The 22,132-nt window shown below is 46.7% G+C and overlaps 1 protein-coding gene across 2 annotated transcripts in view; it reads right to left on the bottom strand.

Annotated features, from left to right (window-relative positions):
* Positions 1–1,779: 1,779 nt before the first annotated feature.
* Positions 1,780–22,132, bottom strand: part of LOC120541094 (complement C3-like) — a 61,954-nt gene continuing 41,601 nt past the window's right edge. Inside the window, exons 27-41 of one of the 2 annotated variants that reach the window (XM_039772395.1) lie at positions 21,196–21,349; positions 18,593–18,753; positions 16,979–17,131; positions 16,476–16,571; positions 15,571–15,630; positions 15,303–15,390; positions 14,754–14,805; positions 12,196–12,283; positions 12,012–12,101; positions 11,325–11,430; positions 9,130–9,219; positions 5,916–6,002; positions 3,452–3,535; positions 2,873–3,008; positions 1,780–2,551 (exon numbers count right to left, since the gene is read on the bottom strand). In XM_039772395.1, the coding sequence (XP_039628329.1) occupies positions 2,413–2,551; positions 2,873–3,008; positions 3,452–3,535; positions 5,916–6,002; positions 9,130–9,219; positions 11,325–11,430; positions 12,012–12,101; positions 12,196–12,283; positions 14,754–14,805; positions 15,303–15,390; positions 15,571–15,630; positions 16,476–16,571; positions 16,979–17,131; positions 18,593–18,753; positions 21,196–21,349 (1,584 nt within the window). In that variant the 3' untranslated portion in view covers positions 1,780–2,412. The remainder of the gene's footprint in view (positions 2,552–2,872; positions 3,009–3,451; positions 3,536–5,915; positions 6,003–9,129; positions 9,220–11,324; positions 11,431–12,011; positions 12,102–12,195; positions 12,284–14,753; positions 14,806–15,302; positions 15,391–15,570; positions 15,631–16,475; positions 16,572–16,978; positions 17,132–18,592; positions 18,754–21,195; positions 21,350–22,132) is intronic. The other variant, XM_039772396.1, reaches the window with a different exon arrangement.

Here is a 22,132-nt window from a genome sequence, read left to right as displayed (position 1 = left end):
CAAACGTGAAGTCAGCTGACAACGTCAGGGTCTTCGGGCCGAGGGACGTTCGACTTACGTGTCTGCTCAGGAAAAGACCAGCGACAGAGAGACACCAAAAATACGCAGAAGGAAAGACAGACAGACAGACAGACAGAGAGACAGACAGGCAGAGAGACAGACAGGCAGAGAGACACACAGAGAGACAGTGACAGAGAGACAGACAGTGACACACAGTGACAGAGAGACAGACAGAGAGACAGACACGTAGACACACAGTGACACAGTGACAGAGAGACAGACAGTGACACACAGTGACAGAGAGACACACAGAGAGACACACAGTGACAGAGAGACAGACACGTAGACAGACAGTGACACAGTGACAGAGAGACAGAGAGACAGAGAGACAGACAGTGACACAGTGACACAGTGACAGAGAGACACACAAGAGAGACACAGTGACAGAGAGACAGAGAGACAGACAGTGACACACAGTGACACAGTGACACACAGTGACACAGTGACAGAGAGACAGACAGTGACACACAGTGACAGACAGACAGTGACACAGTGACAGAGAGACACACAGAGAGACAGACAGTGACACACAGTGACAGAGGGACACACAGAGAGACAGACAGAGAGACACACAGTGACACACAGTGACACACAGTGACACACAGTGACAGAGAGTCACACACAGTGACAGAGAGACCCACGCAGAGCAGATACGCTGGTGTGACTTCAGGCCTCTCTCTGCTCCTCCAAACCTCCCCATTCGTCTCCTTTCAGATCTTTGGCGTTCCTCCCCGCGTTGGTCTCAATGGCGCCCGTCACGCGTGTTCTTTGTTGGCGTCGTTTCCTTTTGTCGTAGACTTGGTTTGCATTTCCAGTGCCAGTCTTTGCTGCCAGTGATGTTTCTGCTCCAGAGCTTCTCTTACCGTCCCTGGTTGACTCGACTTGATGTGATTTTTGAAGAATTCATTCAGCGTTTTTTCAACCTTTAACTTTTTGCGACCCGAGTTTTCAGAACAGTTTTAATTCGCGCCCCCTAATGTTTTTTTTGACACCCTAATAAAATGTATTCCTATATTTTTTGCTTTTTGCCGATACGCCACTGCAAGTTTTATTCTACCTACTTAACTTTTATCTCCATTTATCTAACTCTAGATTTATTTTTCTGGTATCAGAATGTATTTTAAGTTCATTTGTTAGAGTTTTAATTGACGTATTGTTCATATTTTCGATTCTCCTTTTCTTTTGTTCACATCTTCGCGCCCCCCTAGGGCCCCACAGATTAAATGGACGGGACTGGCGCGCTTTGCTGGACTGAATGACCGTTTCTCGTCTAAATTGTCCTAACGGTATGTGGAGCAGCTTCTCCAGCACCGTCCTTTGAATGCACCCGTTTTCTTCATCATGCAGCTTTCACACTCATAAGAATATTCATAATTTCATAAATCTCTCATGCTGGTGTCCAGCAGATGGCGCGTCACAAACACTTTTAATAGTAAAATGCTTTGCATGTGCCATTCCAACAGATGGCGCATCATGAATCCCATCCCAAATGGCATCAAACAGAGACAGATGTATTGCTGGGTGTCCCGCACCGCTAATCCTGAGGCCCCATCCTGTCCTAGACAGCTGGTGAAATAATAAACTCCCCGGTAAAGAGGGCGACGTTGTCACGAGGTGCCTGGATGACAAGATGATGAACGAAGAATCCAAAGGAACAGGCGCCGTCAGCAAGCGTGTTGGAAGTTTGAGTTACAGCAACAGACCAGGAGCCTCAGGAGCTCAAAGCCACAAATGGATATTTGATTTTATTTGTTTAATAAAGCAAACAGAAAAACAATTAAAGATGTGATCACAATATAACACATTGAACAGAAGCAGGAGAAAATAAGAAGAAAACGAGAAATCTAACACAGAGTTTACACGTAACTGAAGATCTCCTAAAGAAAAAGCCAAAAGCAAAGCCCAACCACTGAATCCTAAGGAAGGGGGCGGGGCTGAGACACCGTTAAGGCTGCCCTTCCAGGACTGTCATTCACCTTCGGCCAATCAGCTTTAGACGCAGCCTCTGATGTCATGAAGGCGGGACTCTACGCGAGGGCAGATGGTTCCTCATCTTTTAAATGGTGGATCTCCTTAAAATTCAAGCCTTTTCTTTGACCTCCCAGTTTATGGTTGAAAGTGTGAAGCGTCACTGATGACTTCCCACAAACAAAAGAAACCTGGTGAAGTTCAACCCATCAGCCTCACCAGGACCCCCACACGAAGCGCAGGGGAAACACACAAAGGAAAATAAAAAGTAGGAAACCCAGGCTTAGTGTGGAAACGAAGATGGAAGCCCAGGTCCACCTGAAATGAGCCAAGCAGGAAAATCATCAGAGATTCAAAACGTGTGGAGCTCCTGAAGAAGACGGCCTAAGATTGGCATCTGGCGGCGAGGCCATCGACTAAAATCTTAATGTCTTCGCAGGTCTTCTTGTATCTGTGGTCCTGGCAGTCTTGGGCTGTTGGCCACCACTCAATCCACGTGTCTGAGCTAATGACGTAATAAATCCTGCAGGGGACAGACAAAGCGGGCCATAATGAGATAACGGGGGTCTTCATAGACCAGGTAAGTGTTCATTAAATAAAGCCAATTACATGGGCCACCTCACCCTTCACACTTCTCACTGACATCGTTACATTTGGAACAGGACCCCCCAATGACTCTACTCTTAACACCCACAAGCTCAACCATCAGTGACGACAGCGAGACTACGTGACAAGGGGGCTTTAATGCCAGGCACAAGAGCCCCAAAAGTGACGTGACCCACTTCAACAGAACCTAGGCTCCTTGGGCAATCACACAGAAACTGCTTTGGTGCGTGAAACTTACTCGCTGGACGAATGCCACCAGTCCTCCTTATTTCCTGCTATCACGTAATCTTTATTTGCTTCAAGATTCAAGGTTTTCTTGCAGGAATCTGGAGAGAAGAAACGTCTCTTCTGTCCTTCAGGCTTCTCCAAGTTTCCTGAAAGAGAAGCCACACAAACAAAGGCTGTCACCATCTCAGCGTCTCTGAGCGCCGTCACTACTAACGAAAACGGAGCGTTCAGGACAATTCATAAAGGGCGGCATCTCCCCTTTCCTAGAGTGTCTTTCATCTATCTATCTATCTATTATATAGTGCCTTTCATCTATCTATCTATCTATCTTTCATCTATCTATCTATCTATCTATCTATTATATAGCGCCTTTCATCTATCTATCTATCTATCATATGGTGCCTCATCTGTTCATCTTTCATTTCATCTTTCTCTACCTTGGTGACGTGTTACCCAGTAAGCCCACTCCATACAAAACAACACATACGGTACAAACATGCATGTGGATTCTGGGATATTTGACTGGAATATTGAAACAATTATTCATTTCTGGCTAATTTAGAAGACACCAAGAAACATTTTAAATCACCTTCAAGGATAACCTTCACAATTTCCATGTTGTATAAAACGTAGTTGGACTTTTCCGTGACTTCCAAGAGTCGAGCGTGGTATGCTGTGGGGAGAAAAGGAAGCGGAGGTCAGAATGGACACTTGTCATGTGTTTTCTTTGTCATTTCTTTTCCTGTTTTTGTAACTAGTGTTGTTGTGTCCCTTGTCTTATATTGTGGTACAAATTGTTTTAAGGTCAATTTGAAAAGTGCTAGAAAAGAAAAAACTCCGCTTTGCCTAATAAAACACGAGGCTGCCTGGCTACATGCATTTCCTCATTCTTGTCGTTTTTTGCATTCTGAAGATAGCACTGCTCTTCTTCTTCTCTCTGTTATTATGGTGTTTTGCGACTTGTATTCGACCTCTGCGATCTGCTTAACGTTCAGCACATGTCACTGCCCCTCTTTTTCTTTGTTTGCTGAGGACTTTTCCATAATGAACTCACAAGCGCAGGTCAGTTTGCTGAGGTCGCCACTACCACCAATTTTTAAAATTTCCATAGTATCCATAATTTCAGCATATCAGATCATAAGGTTCTGAGGAAGACCAACATTGAGGTTATAATAACCTTATATGTGTAACTGGCTGTGCCACAGGTTACAATCAGAGTAATCAGCGTAGACCTCAGCATTAACGCGTGTTGTGCCGTGTCGATGTTACACGCCTTCTGGCACTGGAATCCTAAAAGTAGAGCTAATGTTTGTGATGCGCCATCTGTTGGATTGCAGTGTCACAAAAACCAGGTGGACACACAGACAGACACACAGACACTTGCCCTTTAAAGTGAAAAGTTGCCTATAAAAAATGGAATTGCATTTTATATTTAGAATTACTTTAGAGCACTTTGCAGAGATCTGTTTTCACTTTGACGTTGACGCATCATTTTCTGAGGAGCCTAAAAAACCAAATGACATCCTCTGTGATTCGGTGCTGTTTGTGAAAAGTTCCAAGGGGCTGAAGATGTTTTACAGGCGCTAAGGGAGTTGCCATCGTCATTTGTTTATAAAACGCATGAATGAAAAATATCAGAGAAGTTTATGATGATGATGATGATGATGATAGCATCTTAGGATCTGTTTTTATCTTTTTATATGTATATATATATATACAGTATATTGTCACACACGTGCAAATAGGAGGCAGCTGAAGGGCTTAGAGAATTATAGTAACACATCCACCCAGGGGGCAGCGGGGGGCACTGACTCTCCTGTCTCCTGCAGGCCTATCCTGGGAAATCCCGCCAGGAGTCGGTGCCTCAGCTCAGAGCACGTCACTTCCTGTCCCTGCCCCGAAGACAACATCACTTCCTGTCCTGTCCCCGAGGAAAACGTCACTTCCTGTCCCAGCTCCCAAGGACAACATCACTTCCTGTCTCGGGCCCGAGGATGACATCACTTCCTCAAGTCTTCAGCGGGCAGTTCAGTCTTGTAAACATAACTCACTTTTTCCTTTTGCACCCAGTATCATATCATGGTGGTGGCTGCCCCAAACCTTTGTGATGTGTGGTGTCTCTTTCTGTCACAATATATATATATATATATGTGTGTGTGTATAAATACAGTAGAATATAATCAGCATTTCACTTTCTGTGTTCCTTGTATGCGATGTGCTAAACTGACTCCTGCATTATTTGTATTATTAGGTTCTCCTCAGTGGGCACTCATTTGGAGTTGTGGTGCCCCTCCAGCCCACCACAGACATCTCCTCAGGTCGCTGATGCCAATCTCGTCGTCTCGTTATTGAGCAGTTGCTCTTTCTTTTGTTCCACACATTTGGTGGACGGGTCGCCACTTGTGAGCTCCACCTGGGGTCACCTTGACGTGTTCTTTGAAGTGATTTGATGTTCTGTTAACGTGTCGTCATTTGCTCGTCTTCTCCTGCTCTTGTATAAACGTCACCTGAGCAGCAAGTCCCCTATGATCGCATTCCACTGTGACAATACGCAACGCACGAGTGACCGCACAGCAAAGCTCCAAGGCCAGGCTGGGGGGCACCCATTCCCATAGGTGCCCCTCAGCTTCACTGGTGAAGGGTACGGGTCATAATCACCTGACTCAAGGGAACAGGCTCAGCCAATGAGCCGCTCCATCAACGGGCACAGCTGCTGTCAGCATTTGGTGTTCCTTTGGTCGCCCGGGCTGGTGACATGGGCACAATGTTTCACAAGCTATGCAATTGTTTTTCTTTTTTCCTCTCCATTCATTTGGAGAAATGTAGAAAAGTCACAAAGTGTTAGTCTGACTGATGAATGGGACATCGTAAGAGGACACTAAACGTCCATGAAATGAGAGAATGAGATGGAAAGACGCTTTGTCTGGCGCTGCCATGGCCTGTGCTGCCCACATGTGGAACATAAGAAAGGGTCACCTGGTCATTAGAAGGAGACATCTTAAAAAATAAGAGACAGAGAAGAAGCAGCAGTAGCAGGACTACAATGCGTTTACCCCAATGGACTCCGGCCGCGCAGACCACAGTCAGCCTGTCCTCCTTCTTCAGCACCACCTCGTTGTGCTCCACCAGGCTGCAGTGCTCTAGGAGAAAAACAAGAAGTTGAGAAGAGGCTGGGATGAGAGACAGTCAAGTGAGGCCTGGTGAGCACTGGGAGGATGGAGACGGACACACACAGCACGTCACTGGGCTCACTGGTAGGCCTACCTGTGCTGGATGAGCGGTCGTGACCGGTGACGAGGTGTGCCAGCTTACAGGACGTGAAGACTGCCACCCATCCATCATCCATCACCCATCATCCAACCCGCTACGTCCTAACTACAGACTGTCATGACCGGACTAAAGTACACCGATACGAGGGCGATCCCAAAAGTAAGGTCTCCTAAACAACTGTTTCTTTTCTATAACATTGACCTCATTTTAAAGGTTGAAGACTTATTTCTTTTTCTACATAATCGCCATTTCTGTAGACGCTGTGGCAGTTTTAGAATGCCCGTTTCATACCAGCTCGCCGCCATGTCCTTCAGGAAGCGTTGAGCCTCATCTTTCACCTCTTCGTCGGAGCAGAATCGCCTTCTGGACAAACGTCCCTTGTTTGTCGTGAACTTCAGTACAACCGGCTGTTAGCTCTCTATGCCACTTGCGAACGTTTTTGACATCCATGCACGACTGTCCATACGCTTCCGTCAATTGGCGATGAATTTCAACGGTTTGACGCCTTTTGTGTTCAAAAATCAAATAACTGTGTGAACTTCGCACTTGGCGGCAGCGTTCAACGGGAGCTCCATTTTCAAGGGCTGCCAAGCCAAGATTGGGCATCCCAGCGAAGTCGCGCATGCTTGTTTGGGAGTGAAGGAAGCACCAATCACAGCAGTGTGGCCGACAGCCGTACGAACAGTTTCTCTACGTCCCCACCGCTTTGGAGACCTTACTTTTGGGGTTGCCCTCGTATAACAAGCAGCAATCGTGTTAGGAACAGCAAGCTGGTTCCTCCGCCTGGGCCTTTTCTCCCATGGACTTCTTCTCAAACAGGAGATGGCACTTTTCCTGCTGGCCCACAAATGACATCATGACCTCTTGTCTTTCATCTCTGCTCTCAGATCATCAACATGAGTTCAGTTCCTGAGCACCTTCTGCCATGAATCCGGAATTCGGCATTCCCCAATTTCGTAATAAAAGAGGAACATCTCACAGTGTAGCCGCAGGCTCACATCCACACCAGAGTTCTGTGGCCAGGTTGGAGGACCTCAGCTGTTCCCAAACATCACATTCCACTCTAATCCTGTAGGCTCCCCTCCAAACTCTGGGCAGAACACCTCATGCCGCTGTCAAGTACTGCCATGTTTGTTGCTCTCAGCACTCCTTGGGCATTTCGGCGCTCATCCTGGCAAAGCCACCTCGACCTGGAACTCCACCTGGGATGTGCAGAACACAGGACCTCCTCTGCAGTGGTGTAGACAGTTTGTGAACCCTTTAGGATTTTCTCTGTTTCTGCAAGATACGCCATCAGACGTGAGCGGACTCTCGAAGTCGAAGTGTGTCATGTCCGTGGACCTTAGAGAGAAACTTACTGATGTTCACAAGAATGGAAAAGCTGACAAACCCACTTCTGAAGAGTATGGATTGCACCAGTCCACCGGCAGGAAGACGAGGTACTCAGCACCATTGTGATGGACCCTCCTCAGGAGTGGTCGACCAACAAAGATCATTCCAAGAGCAACACTGTGTGACATTCCAGGAGGATGCAAAGTCGTGGTGGGCTCCAAAAAGAACATTTCGGCCCTTCTAAAGTTCTCTAAAGATCACACAGATGAGTCAGAAGGCTATTTAAAGTGTTGTGAGGTCGAGTGGTCTCAAGGAGAACTTTATGACTTGAGGACATGAGTTATGTTTGGCGAAAAGCAAGCACTGCATTCCAGCAGATGAACCTTATCCCATCCATGAACCATGCTGGTGACAGTATCACGGTTTGACTGGACCAGGATGGCTTGCAATTGTTGATGGAATTATGAAACTTGAAATGTCCCAGCAAATTCTACAGGAGAAGGTCAGGACATCCATCTGCAAATTGTGTGTGACTGAGCAGGTCAACGAGCCTAAACACATACAGTAAGCCATTAATGACCTTAATACTGTAGAAATCCTGTGGAAGGACCGGAAGCGAACAGTTAATGCAAGGAAGCCCACCGACATCCCTGAGTTCTGAGCAGTTCTGAGAGGAGCAATGGGCTGAGATGAACGCTCACTGGAATTGTTGAGATGAAGTCAGTGCTGCACAAGGGGGTCTCACCACTTACTGAAAGCAAATGTTCACAGACTTCTTCACACACAAATACGTAACCTGGGATCATTTTCCTCAATAAATACGTGGACAGGATGAAGGTTTTTGTTTTTTTGGGTTCTCTTTCAGTTGTTTTAGGACTTGCGTGAATGTCTGATAACAGTTTAGGTCTTATTTAAACAGAATTAGAGACAATTCTAATGATGGGCTTTAGAGTGTTGAACCACATGAAGACCCTAACAGCAGGTCAGCCACCGCCACCTTTAAATGCTTCTCCAGTTCCAGATACCATGGCTGATATGATGTCTGATGTCAACTCCAGAGGCATTGGGTGCCATCACTGCCAACAGATGAATGTCCAGACTGGCAGACTCCATCCATCCAGCATGGAACAAGAAGACTGCACCAGCCCATTACATCATCCATCCATCTATTATTCAACCCGATATATCCTAACTACAGGGTCACAGGGGTCTGCTGGAGCCAATCCCAGCCAACACAGGGTGCAAGGCAGGAAACACACCCTAGGCAGGGCACCAGTCCACTGCAGCATGTGGACATCAATTTCTGTAAAATGACATATTGGAACTCGTCTGAGTCTGTGCCCGTGGGTGCCCAGTGCCAGTTTAGGTCACTCTGTCTACTTTACAGCTGCCTCTGGTAATCAAAGTGAATGTGAGCACAATGACACTTTTAATCCGACTTTACTCCATGATCAGTGCTTGGAGTGGCCCGGGACTCATGGCTGCGCACTGCTGGATCCTCTTGTTAGTGACCCGGTGACCATCTGCATGTTTTTGTGAAACTTCTTGGGAGGAAAACTGAACATCGATGAACTGCCATAAGAAGAGCGCCACCAGTAATTGGGTTCCACTAAAAGCGCTGCACACTGTGCCAGCCACGTAGGTCTTTTGGAAGTGAAGTTTTACCTTCTGCACACCTGCATTCATCTTCGTAGCAGATTTTGCTTAGAAGCCCACTTTTTTCCTCCGGATTATAGAATCTCTGGCAGCGGTTATCTACAAAAAAAATCAAGAGATGGTTTTCCTGTTACTGCTGTGCGTTTCTAAATCTAACATCCATTCCGAGTGCAATCTCTACATATAAAAGGCAAAGCCCTCACAGACTCCTCACGAATTCTCCTACTTTCCATAGAGGTGGGAAGCTGAAATTCCGCCTGCTCATTCCTTGCAGTGTACTTACAAACATTAGGTGTGTTTCATGTCCTATTGCAACACCCAATTTGGGAAACGGGTGTACCCCCTAAACTGTAGAGATAGATAGGGAAACCCCTCCTCACTATTTCTGTGACTTCCAATATATGTAGGAAGCCCAAATTCCCATGATCATCCTTTACACTGTACTTACAAACGTTAAGTGCCCCGTAATGAACTTTTGAAAAGAATGTCTTCTTTTTGGCGGTTCTCACCATTATGCCATAAGGAACTTTCAGAACTGACCGCTCCTTTTGCTGGTTTCTTTCCTTATTTCCATTAACAGAGGATTTATTTCACGGCAGAGACGCACAAGGGCTGCCCCCAAGTTCTGCTTCCTACCACGTGGTTGGCTCCCTGCCGATATACATTAACGACATCACGTGCCTCCTCGCTCGCTTCCTTACTCTCCTCCGCTGTTCGTCGTGCTCACGGCTCCCTTCTTCTTTACTCCACCGCTTCAAGCCTGTTATTGTTGGCCTCGCTTCACGTCTTCCTACCGGTGACTCCTGCCTCTTCATTTCGTTTCTTCACACTCTTAATCCTCGACTGTTGAAGGGCGGCGTACCAATGGTGTGACTATGAAACTTACAAGCAGCAAAACTTCAGATCAGATCTCTGCACAAGGACCTCATTGAGGCGACTGTCTTCACTGGCATTGGCTCAGGGAGACTCAATTTATTCCTCACCTCCAATGTTTCCCTTTGTTTTTCAAAACTTCTTAAACACACTACTTCTCCACTGCGAAGCGCTGGTATTTAGCTAGTTTAAAAAGAAATGGAGTTGGACTGTGAACTTGAGCTCATCAAATGAGTACAAAACGTCTCCAACTTGGGCAGACATTGCATCCCCCCGTTTTCAGGGCTCGAGGCTGCAAAAGCTGTGACTGTGCCCTTAAATTAAAGATCTATCTATCTGTCTATCTGTCTAATCCTGCCAACTACACTATCTATCTATCTATCTATTATATAGCACCTTTCCAATTCTGTCTATCTATCTAATCCTGCCAACTACACTATCTATCTATCTATCTATCTATCTAATCCTGCCAACTACATTATCTATCTATCTATCTATCTATTATATAGCGCCTTTCCAATCTATCTGTCTATCTATCTAAACCTGCCAACTACACTATCTATCTATCTATCTATCTATCTAATCTGCCAATTGCACTATCTATCTATCTATCTATCTATCTATCTAATCCTGCCAACTACACTATCTATCTATCTATCTATTATATAGCGCCTTTCCAATCTATCTGTCTATCTACCAGAACATTGTCCTGTAAAACGTAAATGATCGGCTCCTCAAGCTGCTGTTAAAGCTCGTGGAGGTTTCTGTGTGACGGACCCCCCTTAAGTGAAGTTCTCCGGGGACAGAACTCATCTGGACATCCCTCTCTGGATTCTGCTTCTTCTCCATGTAATCCTCTGGGTTTTCTCCAGAAGTTGAGATGATTGGCTTTGCTATTTACAATCTTCAGTTGTGCACATTGAGGCGCCCTTTGTCGTGTCTGCCCGCTGGTGCCTCAACTCACCAAGGCGTACACAAAATGGGCACACGCCACTTGCAAGTGTTGGCTTCAATGCAAACAAAGTGATGTTTACCAATTAGCTTTGAATGTTGTAGGTTCTCACATTTTGCCGACAAGAACATCTGGCCTGGGCAGCTGGCACTCAGTACACCACGTAAGCCCGTGTGACGATTGAGTAGCTGAGCTGGTGACTCCCTCACGTGGTGTGCTTTCAATGGTCCTAAATGAAATATGTCATCCAAACTACTGAAGAATTGTTTTAGCTGCTCTTGAGTTGGTGAGGTAGAAGACATGGATTATCTTAGCTGGGGTCTTCTGTTTTTTAAGTGGTGCTACCAGCCCTTGACTTTCTGTCTCCCAGCTCCCTCACCTGATTCGTAGTACTCGTAGATGGTAACTGCAGCTGGCTGAATGGAGCCCACCTTAAACATCTCATGGACTTTAATGGAGATGACTTCCGAGTGCTTGTTTGACACCTGTGAAGAAGCAGAGCTGTTACTGAAGAGTCTGTAATGCACGATATCCACATTAGTAGAAGGATGCATTAAATAAAGGAGGCATTGAGTAGAAATGCAGGAGATGTTGGAGACTCTAAATCTGCCTATGAGTCAGAGACCCTCAACGCATGGCGGGCCATAGAAGCACACATCTGGCTTTTCTTTTGGATGACATTTTGAGGTTTCTCTTAATCAGTCATCATCATAAAAGCTCAAGGTTTACTTCCATGGAAGTCAGAAGGCTGCTGGGAGCTGCAAACACAAACATTCAAAGGTAATGCTTGGAAACTTAGACATAAAATCTGTCAGCTGAAAAGGCGCAAGCATCTGCCATATGCGCTCCAAGTGTCAAAGTCACAGGACAAGAAGCCGGACGCTCAGCCAGATAGGCTAAGGGTGAAGTCATGGCGCTCAAATAGCTATCAGGGATTTCCATGTGAGTCCTGTTGATGACATGTGAGGACAGGGAGGGCAGGATAAACCTGAGCCTGGCAAACAACGTTTGTGCTGTGGAGACGTTGGAGATGAAGAATCAAGTTAGAGACACACACAGGAGTTACCTTATCCAGGTACAGGATAAGAGATGCTTTGTTAGAAAGGACCTTGTCCACCTCCACCTTCTGAATGTTTCTGTCCGCTGCAGAGGCCAACTGTAAAGTTCAAAACAGAAACAAATGTCTCATTTAAATGACAAATATTTTCATTCATATGGGAAAGCCACACTACAGATGTACCTGAAGCTACCTTTTGGAGGTCGGTTTGGTCAGCAATGAAGCCTGTCAGCATGGAGACGTCAAGAATGGACATTGTGGCATCTCTTTCACCGTGATACCTGCAGTGGAGAGCAAATCACAAAAGTGTGGCTGCAGGGGTTCAAGCCCTGGCACCTTTGCTGCCCTTCCCTCCCATTGGGAATGTGCATCTGCTCTCCATTGTGACAAGTGAAATGATACGTCATTGGCTTCGTCAGAGCCAGGCGAGCTACTCTGGGCTATCCACCGAAATAAAGTGGGGTCTTTAACACGGGCGTCACGACGCCGGGGCAAGTGACTGAGGTAAAGCTGCGGCTTGCTATTGGCTGTGGACGGACACGTCCATTGAAGCACGAGGACCGCCAGCTTAAGCACGAGGACCCCCAGCTTCAATGGATCTCTAAGGAGACACATCGAGCACACTTTAATTAATACATCCAAATTATGAACGCTCATCGCTCAATACGTCTTAAGCACATCATTTTTAATCTCTTCCTATTTGGCACTAATTGTACCCGACTGGCCATCAATCTGTGTTGCTCCTTGTTGTTATTTGAACCCTAGGATTCCATGGGGTAGTAACCCCCAAATATACAAGAAAATCACAACAAGAACCAGAAGAATTCCCATTAAAGAACTAAAATTGCGAGGATCCTGACAGCACTTGGGCCTCTCCATTGGGCCTCTTTTTGCTCTTATGAGTGTCTCTTTGCATTTCTCTGCTTTTCTGAAAAATAAATCCTAACATTTACAGAAAAGTCTGCATTTGCACATTAATGTGAATTTCCCATTGGGATTAATAAAGTATCTATCAATCTATCTATTATATAGTGCCTTTCACTTATCTATCTATCTATCTATCTATCTATCAATCTATCTATTATATAGCACCTTTCATATTTATCTATCTATCTATTATATAGCACCTTTCATATCTTTCTATTATATAGTGCCTTTCACTTATCTATCTATCTATCTAGTACAAGCCAAGGGTTTATGGTTATCCCTGCTCTTTTCTGTTACATTTCTGCTGTACTTCTGGTTGTTTTACCAGCTCCCCATTTTTGGGTCTGCTCCAGTTGAAGCCAGCGGGTAGCCTTATAGGTGGGATTCCAGTTTTATTTTAGGCGGACTCACAGCTGTTTAATCTTGGATAACACAAACGATACGCACAGCCCTTAAGGCGGGTCTACCTACTCGGACAACATTCTACAGAGGAACCATGGAGAGCATCCTGAGCAACTGCATCCCTGTCTGCTTTGGAGATTGCACGGTCACGGATCACAAAGCCCTACAACAGATAGTGAAGACAGCTGAGAAGATCATCGGTGTCTCTCTTCCTTCCATCATGGACATTTACACCACACGCTGCATCCGCAAAGCCACCAGCATTGTGAACGACCCAACACACCCTGCACCCTCACTGTTTACACTCCTGCCAGTGCCCTCACCACCAGAATGTGGCACAGTAACAGTCAGACTCCTGAGCACTCGTGGACCGGCCTGATGTCTGACAGATGGGTTCTGCTCTGCAGTGTTTGCTCATTTGACTCCCATGCACCTTGTTATCGATTATGTGCCTTTATGTTACTGCGGTGGGTTGGCGGTTTGTTTCCTGCCTTGTGCCCTGTGTTGGCTGGTATTGGCTCCAGCAGACCCCCCGTGACCCTGTAGTTACGGTATAGCGGGTTGGATGCTGGGTGGTCTTTATGTTGCGTGTCGTGGATTCTTCGTTGTCCTGTGTTCTGTGTAGCAGCGTAGTCCTGGATGACCGTTGTTGAGTTTCACTGTATGCTGTCCTGCTGTATATGGATGAAATGACAATCGTGAATGATTTGAGAAAACGAGGACAGATCTGCCATGAAGATAACGCCACCCATGGCTCCTCGGCTCGACGTATTCTCTTCTTTTGCAGAGACACACACTTGTGTACTCACTAGGACATGCTTTCCAATTAAACAGATCTTTACGATATTTTCCACTGTTTCGTTTCCGACACAGGGTGTCTCCACAGACGCGGCCCAAGAGGAGTGTGCGCTGCCCTGCTAGTTGTACCCAGCGTGGGCAGACAGAAGGTCAAAGGCTGAGAAGCCGTACTCTTTAAAGCAGGTTTCAGGAAAGCAGCCACACCAAGTATGGAAGATGAATTCACTAATGACATCTCGATGGTCAGAAGGCGAGACTCTCACTAGCCAGAAACACAATATGGCTGTAGCTAAACTAAAACTAAAGCAGTGCCAGCAACACCACTGGGCACAGCAAATGCCAACATGGATCAGACTACGAGGGGGAAAAGGAAAAAAACTTTCAGTTCAGTCTGACTATCAAGAATATTATCACACCTGCCATCTTGTTTGGCAGGGCCCATGGTGGCAGTGCCACCTTAGATGAGCTCCACGACACGAGGGCCGGTTCATCTCGCCGTTTTACTACAACAGGACTTCCAGGTCACTGGTCAGACATGCTGACTTATTTGACCCTCACAGATCTATCAAGGCCACACAGCCGGCCATCACAATATAATTAGAAACAAGAAAGAGTTGAACTTACTTTGTCCTGATGGTGAGGATGAATGTTCGTAAAGCTCCTTCAGGTGCCTGCACTAGAAAACAGAAGAGCATTTTACCATCCCTCCGTTATCCAACCCGCTATATCCTAACTACAGGGTCACGGGGGTCTGCTGGAGCCAACAAGGGGCACAAACCCCGGGTAGGGCGCCAGCCCACTGCAGATTTCTAGACATTTCTTAAGTATATCCCTGCATGTCCGCCCCTGGCTGTGTGTTCTGTTTACATCTCCATGTCCTCTGGGGGGTTTCTGACATGTTGACCAACTGCGCTGTCCTACTGTTGGGGACATTGTGGGACCTGAGCTGGACAGATGGCCTCTCAGACCGCGCACTTTTAATTCCAAAGCAATGAAGTGGATTAACAAAGGATTAAATGGATGTCCCATTAATGTTTGTTTCTAACTAATGAAGGATTTAAGCAGAAGAAGAGGGACAAGTGCACGGTGTGCAGGCCTTCTGTGCTCTCACGTCCTTTAGATTTGCTTAAGGCTCTGGTTGTCTACAAAGAGCATTGAGGTCTCAAGACCTACCACTTGGCACTTCTGTCATCGTCACTTCCAGATCAAACTTCTTGCATGTGGTCTTCTGTTCCATCAAAGCGTAGTAGATATCCGTCACCTGAAGAATTACCATAACAGGTTACCAAACTACCACCAGTTATGCAGGACTTTATTTAGGATGAAATCCAGGAATAGTGTAGGAGCTGTAGAGTAGTGGAGTCGCTGGACACGGCAGCCCCACCATAGTTCCCACGTGCACTGGTTGAGTTTTTATGGATTCCTCCAGCGAGATACTTACTGACAGTGTCCTCTGGCCGTTCCCTTTAGCAGTCACCGAGACATCCTGGCCAGTGCTGACCTAGATGAAGTAATATTAACGGTTAGCACTTCCTGTGACTTTAAACAGAATCTCCACAATTTGATTAGGCCCTGGTGACACCAAAAAGCCACTTCTGCATGTAGAGTGACTAACAGGACATGACTTCTCAAGGGTGCTTACTGCAAATTAGGGAGCTGCAGCCCAACATGGCCACATCACGTGCACGGCAGGATTCGGCCCTAGTAGGGGCACTGTGCCCACTCACATACAGCTGGCTGAGTGGGGGAGCTACCAATATTGGGGGGCTGCTAAACCAACCTCTGCCTAACAATGATATTATGACAGCAGCACACCTGCCATTCTATTTGTGTTTCTGCAGGGCTCTTGATGGCAGTGCCACCTTAGATGAGCAATTTAGAACCATCAATTAGCCCTCTGGGAAGAACACCGGACAAGTCACAGCAAAAGCACGAAGACGCTTATAGAGCAGGCCCAGCTTCTCAAAGGGCTTCATGATGGGGGACATCAGTGGCACTGGTCTACAGTTCATTAGGCGATCAGACAACTGCCATCTGTTGAACTGGAAGAATGCTGCGCCTTGGTGACGGACTGAACAGGTGACAGAGGACAGCATGGCATTCATCAGCACAGGCCTTAATGGCTTGGGCACTGACTCCATTCGGCCATGCCTTCCTGCATGTGGCCGTCTCGGTTGTCTCTTGACTTGATCTTTACTTACGGGCAGGATGGCAGGAGGTGGGCTCATCGCAGGCCGTACCACCAAGCTGCTAGGAGATGCTGATGCAGTACAGATGGGCTGGTGGGACTAACCATTAGAAAACGGCGGTGGAAGGAGAGAATAATCAAGGAATTGAGTTCCTTACTTTGGACTGGCAGGGCCATGCGGCTCTTTTTATGTGGCACTTCACACTACGTACAAACTCCGATCTTTCAGGCCCATGCAGTTGGCCTTCGGTAAACTAAATATAAGGACAAAGAAACCGTTTCTAGCACATTCTTTTGAGCCTCAGATCTTTTTAAATACTTCTGTGAGCAGCCTTCGATTTGTCGTCAACGGTGGTCTGAACTTCGACTCTCACATCACCTGGGCGCCATGCTTACCTGGGCACAGATGGTTCATTCATTCAGCGCCACCACCTAAGCTTCTTTAACAGTTTGGTTGTTTGAATTTTCTGTAAAACTCAAGGCGGGTGTAATTGGATTAAAATTACAAGGCAGGTGGGCAGAGAGAGTCTCAGAGATGGTCACTCAGATGAAGGCCAAGTGATAAAAATACAACCGCACACCAAACTCCACCATATTCTCAAAGCAATAAGAAAAGCACTGCCGCTCTTTGGTTTAGTGAGTGCAGGCCGACAGCCTTTACCATAGTCGATCTCGAAAGGTTGGCATTCTCCATGCTGAATCTCCACCTCACAGGCCTGCTGTGTCCAGTCAGATCAACATCCAGGTCAATGTCCTGCTGCCCTGGCACGTTAGTCAGGTATTCCGTGATTGCTTGAAACACGATGGTGGTGGCCTGAATGAGAGAAACAGGAGATTCAGAAAGTCTTCAGACCCCCTTCTCTCTCTGCATGCTTTACTGTCTGCCATTTTTATTCATCATCCTAAACTCAATAACCCATCAGGACCAAGTGACCACATGGCTTCCGAAAGGTTCAAATGTATTAAAAGTCAGACCCTGAGATCTCTCTTCGCTTTGCCACGGCCCTTCAGATTGTGCCCAGGTGCCTCCAGTTGGCTTGAATTCTCCTTGAGATGTGCTGAGAACTTGATTGGAGTTCACCCGTGTCACACTGACTTGATGGGACACCATTTTGAAAGGAACACGTGTACCTGAATATAGAAGGTCCACAATCTGACAAAACCCAAGCCAGGAAGTCCAAAGCCTACAGACCTCCATGATCAAAATGTGTAAAGGGGACAAGAGGATCAAACCATTTCTAAAGCTTTGGGTGTTCCCCGGAGCACAGTGACCTCAACATCTCTGAAATGGAAGAGGTTTGGAACACCAGGACACTTCCGAAAGTTGTCAGTCTGGCCAGACTAAGTAACTGGTCAAGAAAAGCCTTGGTCAGGTAGGTAGCCAAGAAGCCAATAGCCACACTAAGAGAACTTCTGAAGTCGTCTGCTGAGATGGAAGAACCTGTCAGAAGGACAATCACGTCAGCAGCACTCCGTCAATCAGGTGTTTACGTTAGAATGGCCTGATGGACCCTGTTGCCACATTTAAAGGACTCTGAGAACACAAGGGAGAAGATCTCTGGTGTAATGAGACAAAAATAGAACTCATTGGTAGAACACCAAGCACTGTGTCTGGTGTGTTCATCACCTGCCTACTACCAACCCTATAGTGAAGCATGTTGGTGGCAACAACAGACTATGAGGACAGGGAGACAGTCAAGATTGAGGGAAAGATGGAAGTCCTTAAGGAAAACCCGCAACCTTAGACTGGGGTGATGGTTCAAGGACCAGAAGCATATAGTCAAGACAACACTGGGACAAGTCTCTGAGTGTCCTTAAGTGGCCAGACGTAAACCCCATTGAATGTGTGTGGAGACACCAGAAGACCGCAGACACTCACCAAGAGATTGTGAGAGGATCTGCCGAGAAGAATGGGATAAACTGCCAAAGTGCTGTGGTGCAAGGTGTGTAGAGGCCTGCCATGATGGAACTGCTGCCAAAGTGCTGAATGAAGGGTCCGAATGCTTTCATGAATGAGAGGCTTCGGGTGTTGACTTAAAAAACAATTGTCGACCCTTCTGAAGACATGTGCTCACTTTGTCATCTGCAGGCCATTGAGTGTCAACTGATGGGCCAAAATGGCAAATTTAAGATGAAATCAACAAAACCATAAAGTGTGTAGAAAGTGAAAGAGTCTGGTAGGACTTGCTGTGTGGACCCACACGTCAATAACCATGCAGGCCTCAAACCATAAATGAAACACTCTGAAGAGCAGGAGAACATCTCACTGAAATACCTGAGTCGACTCAGATCCACCCCCATAAACCTCTTGTCCTGTCAGCCATCTCACAATCTTGCCAGCTCGGTCATACTGCCCAGTTTTCACAGAGGCCAGAAGAGCATAGCCAGTGGCTTCAAGAGTGAAGAGATGAGAGCCTCCATCCCAGTGGGTTCCATCTGCGACACAAAAGAGAGGACAGTCTGGTGGTGAGGGAGTGTGGCAAGACGCCGGGCTAAGTCTTCACTCGGTCAGTCGGTCAGTCGGTCTGTCTGTCTGTGTATTCTCTTCAGGCCCGTATTTTTGGTAAAAGGACGGCTGAGTTTGTCTTTGACGTTCTCTGGTGGGATGTGTTGGCTGCTGTTAACCATTATAACCACCCCTTATGACCCTAATTATAGAAATCATTTTAATGGGAAACCCATCAAGGAAGCCTACTAGGTGTGGCAGACGTCACTCTGTTTTATCACATCCGTAACAGACGTTTAGCAAAGCATTTCGTAAAAGTCAAAGCAGACAAGAAGAGACATCATGACAGCCTTGCATTAGGATTCTGCTGTCCAGAATCGCACGCCTACCTTGACCCAGTTTATCAAAATCCAAACTGTGGACATGGAGCGCCTGCCTGGCTCGGTCATACTGTATGTGTTGGGAATGTCCAACCCACACTAAGCATCGATGTGAACGAGAAATGGTGTAAAAGGAGCATTTTACAGTTAGAACTGAAATGTGGAGTTCAGAGGTTGAAATTCTGGCCGTCAGAGTCCACCCACGCTTTTGTCCAAAGGAGATCAGTGTTATTGTCCTCATTAATGTTTCTATTCCTCCGTCTGCCACAGAAATGGTTCACTCCGTTACCGGCCTGCTAATGATGAATCGTTCTGACCCTGCAGTTGTCATACGTGGTGACCTCCACCAGATGACTTTGGCAGGAACGGTGACAACCTTCCATCAGCATGTGTCTTGTCCCACTTGAGGAAACATCTATCCAGTGTAACGTCAAGCAGATATCCCCGCAGGGCATTTTGTTAATCGCTTATCCGTCAGATAGCGCCGGACACTCTGATCCTTAAGCAGCATTGTTTGTGCACTGACTTGTGAGAGGCCAGAAAAACACAAAATGAGACGCAAAGGTCAAATATGGGAGACAACAGGACTGAGCGTCCAAACCAGAAATCAAGGTCAAAAAGCAAAAGCACCGATTCCATAATTGAGAAGGGCAAAAATAACGGTTTTTAGTACAACAAAACTTGGATACTCTGCAACCTCTGTGGACAGCCTTCAATAATGTCACCCATGGGCACACCAAGGAGCCTTTCGGCAACCGTTACCAAGGAGAAGGCACATACAAAGCTCCAAAACAGCGACGGTCGTCAGGCAAAACAAATCGGCGACTTTCTGAAGGTACCTGATGCGGCATTTTCAACCAAATGTTGGGAATTCTAGAATGTCAAGACTCCTGATTCCATGTGCGGATTGTGTGGATTATACTCTGCCATGGCATAAATACTTTATGAAAAGAAATGATCGCATTAATGTGAACGATTGATCTATTGGGGTGCCCCACATGGCACTGCTCACGCATCGACTTGTCTTACTCGACCTCCCAAACTCATTTGGACGGTGACGTCGTTGAATATCCAAACCAGAAAGTGGGAACGGTCGCAGACTTTCTAGGAATTTGCTGTCCCAAAACAGCTCTCCTTAACCTCTTTGCTATCTCAATGTAGGGAGGAAATGACCGGAATTGAGCCTAAGAAGGGTGATGAGCGGGACTTCAGTTCATCGAAATAAAACAGAGAAGTCTCGAATGTCACACCGATTGTATCTTTCATCCTTTTCTTACTGTAATTCAATTTACAAGCTCAATAAAAAGGACATCTTGGTATCAGCTAGCTGCCACTCTCCTGGGGTCAGGTGGCCTTGGGGTGAGGCCTTTCGAATGGGTCATTGTGGAAGACCTCACCCTCCCCAGCTTTGGGGGGCCTGAGTAACCCCAACAACATTTGCTGCAATCGGTTTTGAGGCAGATAAACACAAAGCAGAGGACCCTTAAAGCCAGGGTCTCGGTCTGACCGTTATAGCGCCACCAGGAGGTTACGTTTGGTCACTCCTTGTCCAAATGCAACCCCTTAAGGGCACAGAGGATGTTCTGGTGAATCCTCCCATAGCTGGTAACTGGAGTGAAAGTAAAGACGGTCCCAGTCAGGGTAGCAGCACAGACAATGTGGCAGGTAAGAGGTGACAGGTAAGAGACGGAGAGCTGGTGGTGACATGTCTCCCTAGCCAGTTTAAGAGTTTAGTGGGTACCTTTTGTGTTAGGTACGTGTGGCAGGTGGTCTGATATCAGAAAACACACATCCAGTCCAGGTAACCACAGCAGACCCTACCGACCCACCAAACCGCGCTGAGCATGACTGAGGTCAAGCAGCCCTCAATGTCCTAATGCACCAGGGAATCGGACAAACGGAAAGATGCAGAACACCGCGACCTTAATATGTCGCTTGCTGTCTGTCTGCGGACTGAGGAACGATTGAGGTGCTGCATACCAAACTAGAAGACGTCATCGTCATGTCTTCATCTCTGTAGGCCTCTGACTGGTGTCCAGTCCTGACACTCACCTGGCGAGGCAGACTTCATTAAAACAGAATCGTGATGGCTCCTGCCACATAAGGCCAGCGCGTACGAGGAGATCGCCACCGTGTAGGGCTTTTGTAGTGTCGGAAGACGCCGATCCAGGAATGCTGCCGCCTTTTCAATGCTCGCATCGAATGCCTTAAAAAAGTTAAAGAAAAGATTAAATAAACACGTAAGTCTCCAGTGCAGGCATAGGGGGCGCAGTGCTGAGGGCACCACTGGCATCATTAAAAGGAGCATTTAAAATTCCCACCAATGTGCACTGCTTAAAAGAGGGGTGAGAGCCGGAGGGTTATCTGTGAACAGTGAAAAGCGATAAATACAATTCTGTATCTACAGAAAGCCATCAACCTAGGATATTAGAAGATTCTGGACGAGAACAGGCCACAGAGCCCACCACAGCTCGCCAGTCCTGCCCACTTAACTCCTCCGAGATAACATCAAGTCGAGGTTTGAAGGTTCCTAAAGTCCTCCTGTCCACCACACTACCTGGTCACGTGTCCCATGTGTCTGTGGTCCTCTTCATAATGTATCAAGTGTCCAATGGCGGTGAACTCATTTTAAAGTCACCGTCTCGATCCACTGCTCTAATTCCCTTCGTCAGGTCTCCTCTTCATCTCCTTAAGGCTCCGCTCTTTGAATCTTTCCTCATAACTCGCCCCCTGTAGCCCCCCGTAATCAGCCCAGTCGCTCTTCTCTGGACTCTTTCTAGTGCTGTTTGTCCTTTTTAAATCTTCAGCATATCTCCCTTGAAACTGAACGCTCCATGGACACTGCTGAGCCGCGGTGTTCTGCACATCTAGCAGGCCCTCTGATCTCCAACAATTCATGGGGACGGCTTACAGAATTCCTGGTACAAACTTCCTGAGGTAGCCTTACCGAGCAGAAGAGCAAACGTCGATTTGGAAACGAACGATGTCC

This window comes from Polypterus senegalus, chromosome 12 (assembly GCF_016835505.1).
Source record: "Polypterus senegalus isolate Bchr_013 chromosome 12, ASM1683550v1, whole genome shotgun sequence".
In the NCBI taxonomy this organism is placed as follows: domain Eukaryota; kingdom Metazoa; phylum Chordata; class Cladistia; order Polypteriformes; family Polypteridae; genus Polypterus; species Polypterus senegalus.
The sequence above is the reverse complement of the archived record's forward strand: the minus strand, read 5'-3'. Positions and strand labels throughout refer to the sequence as shown.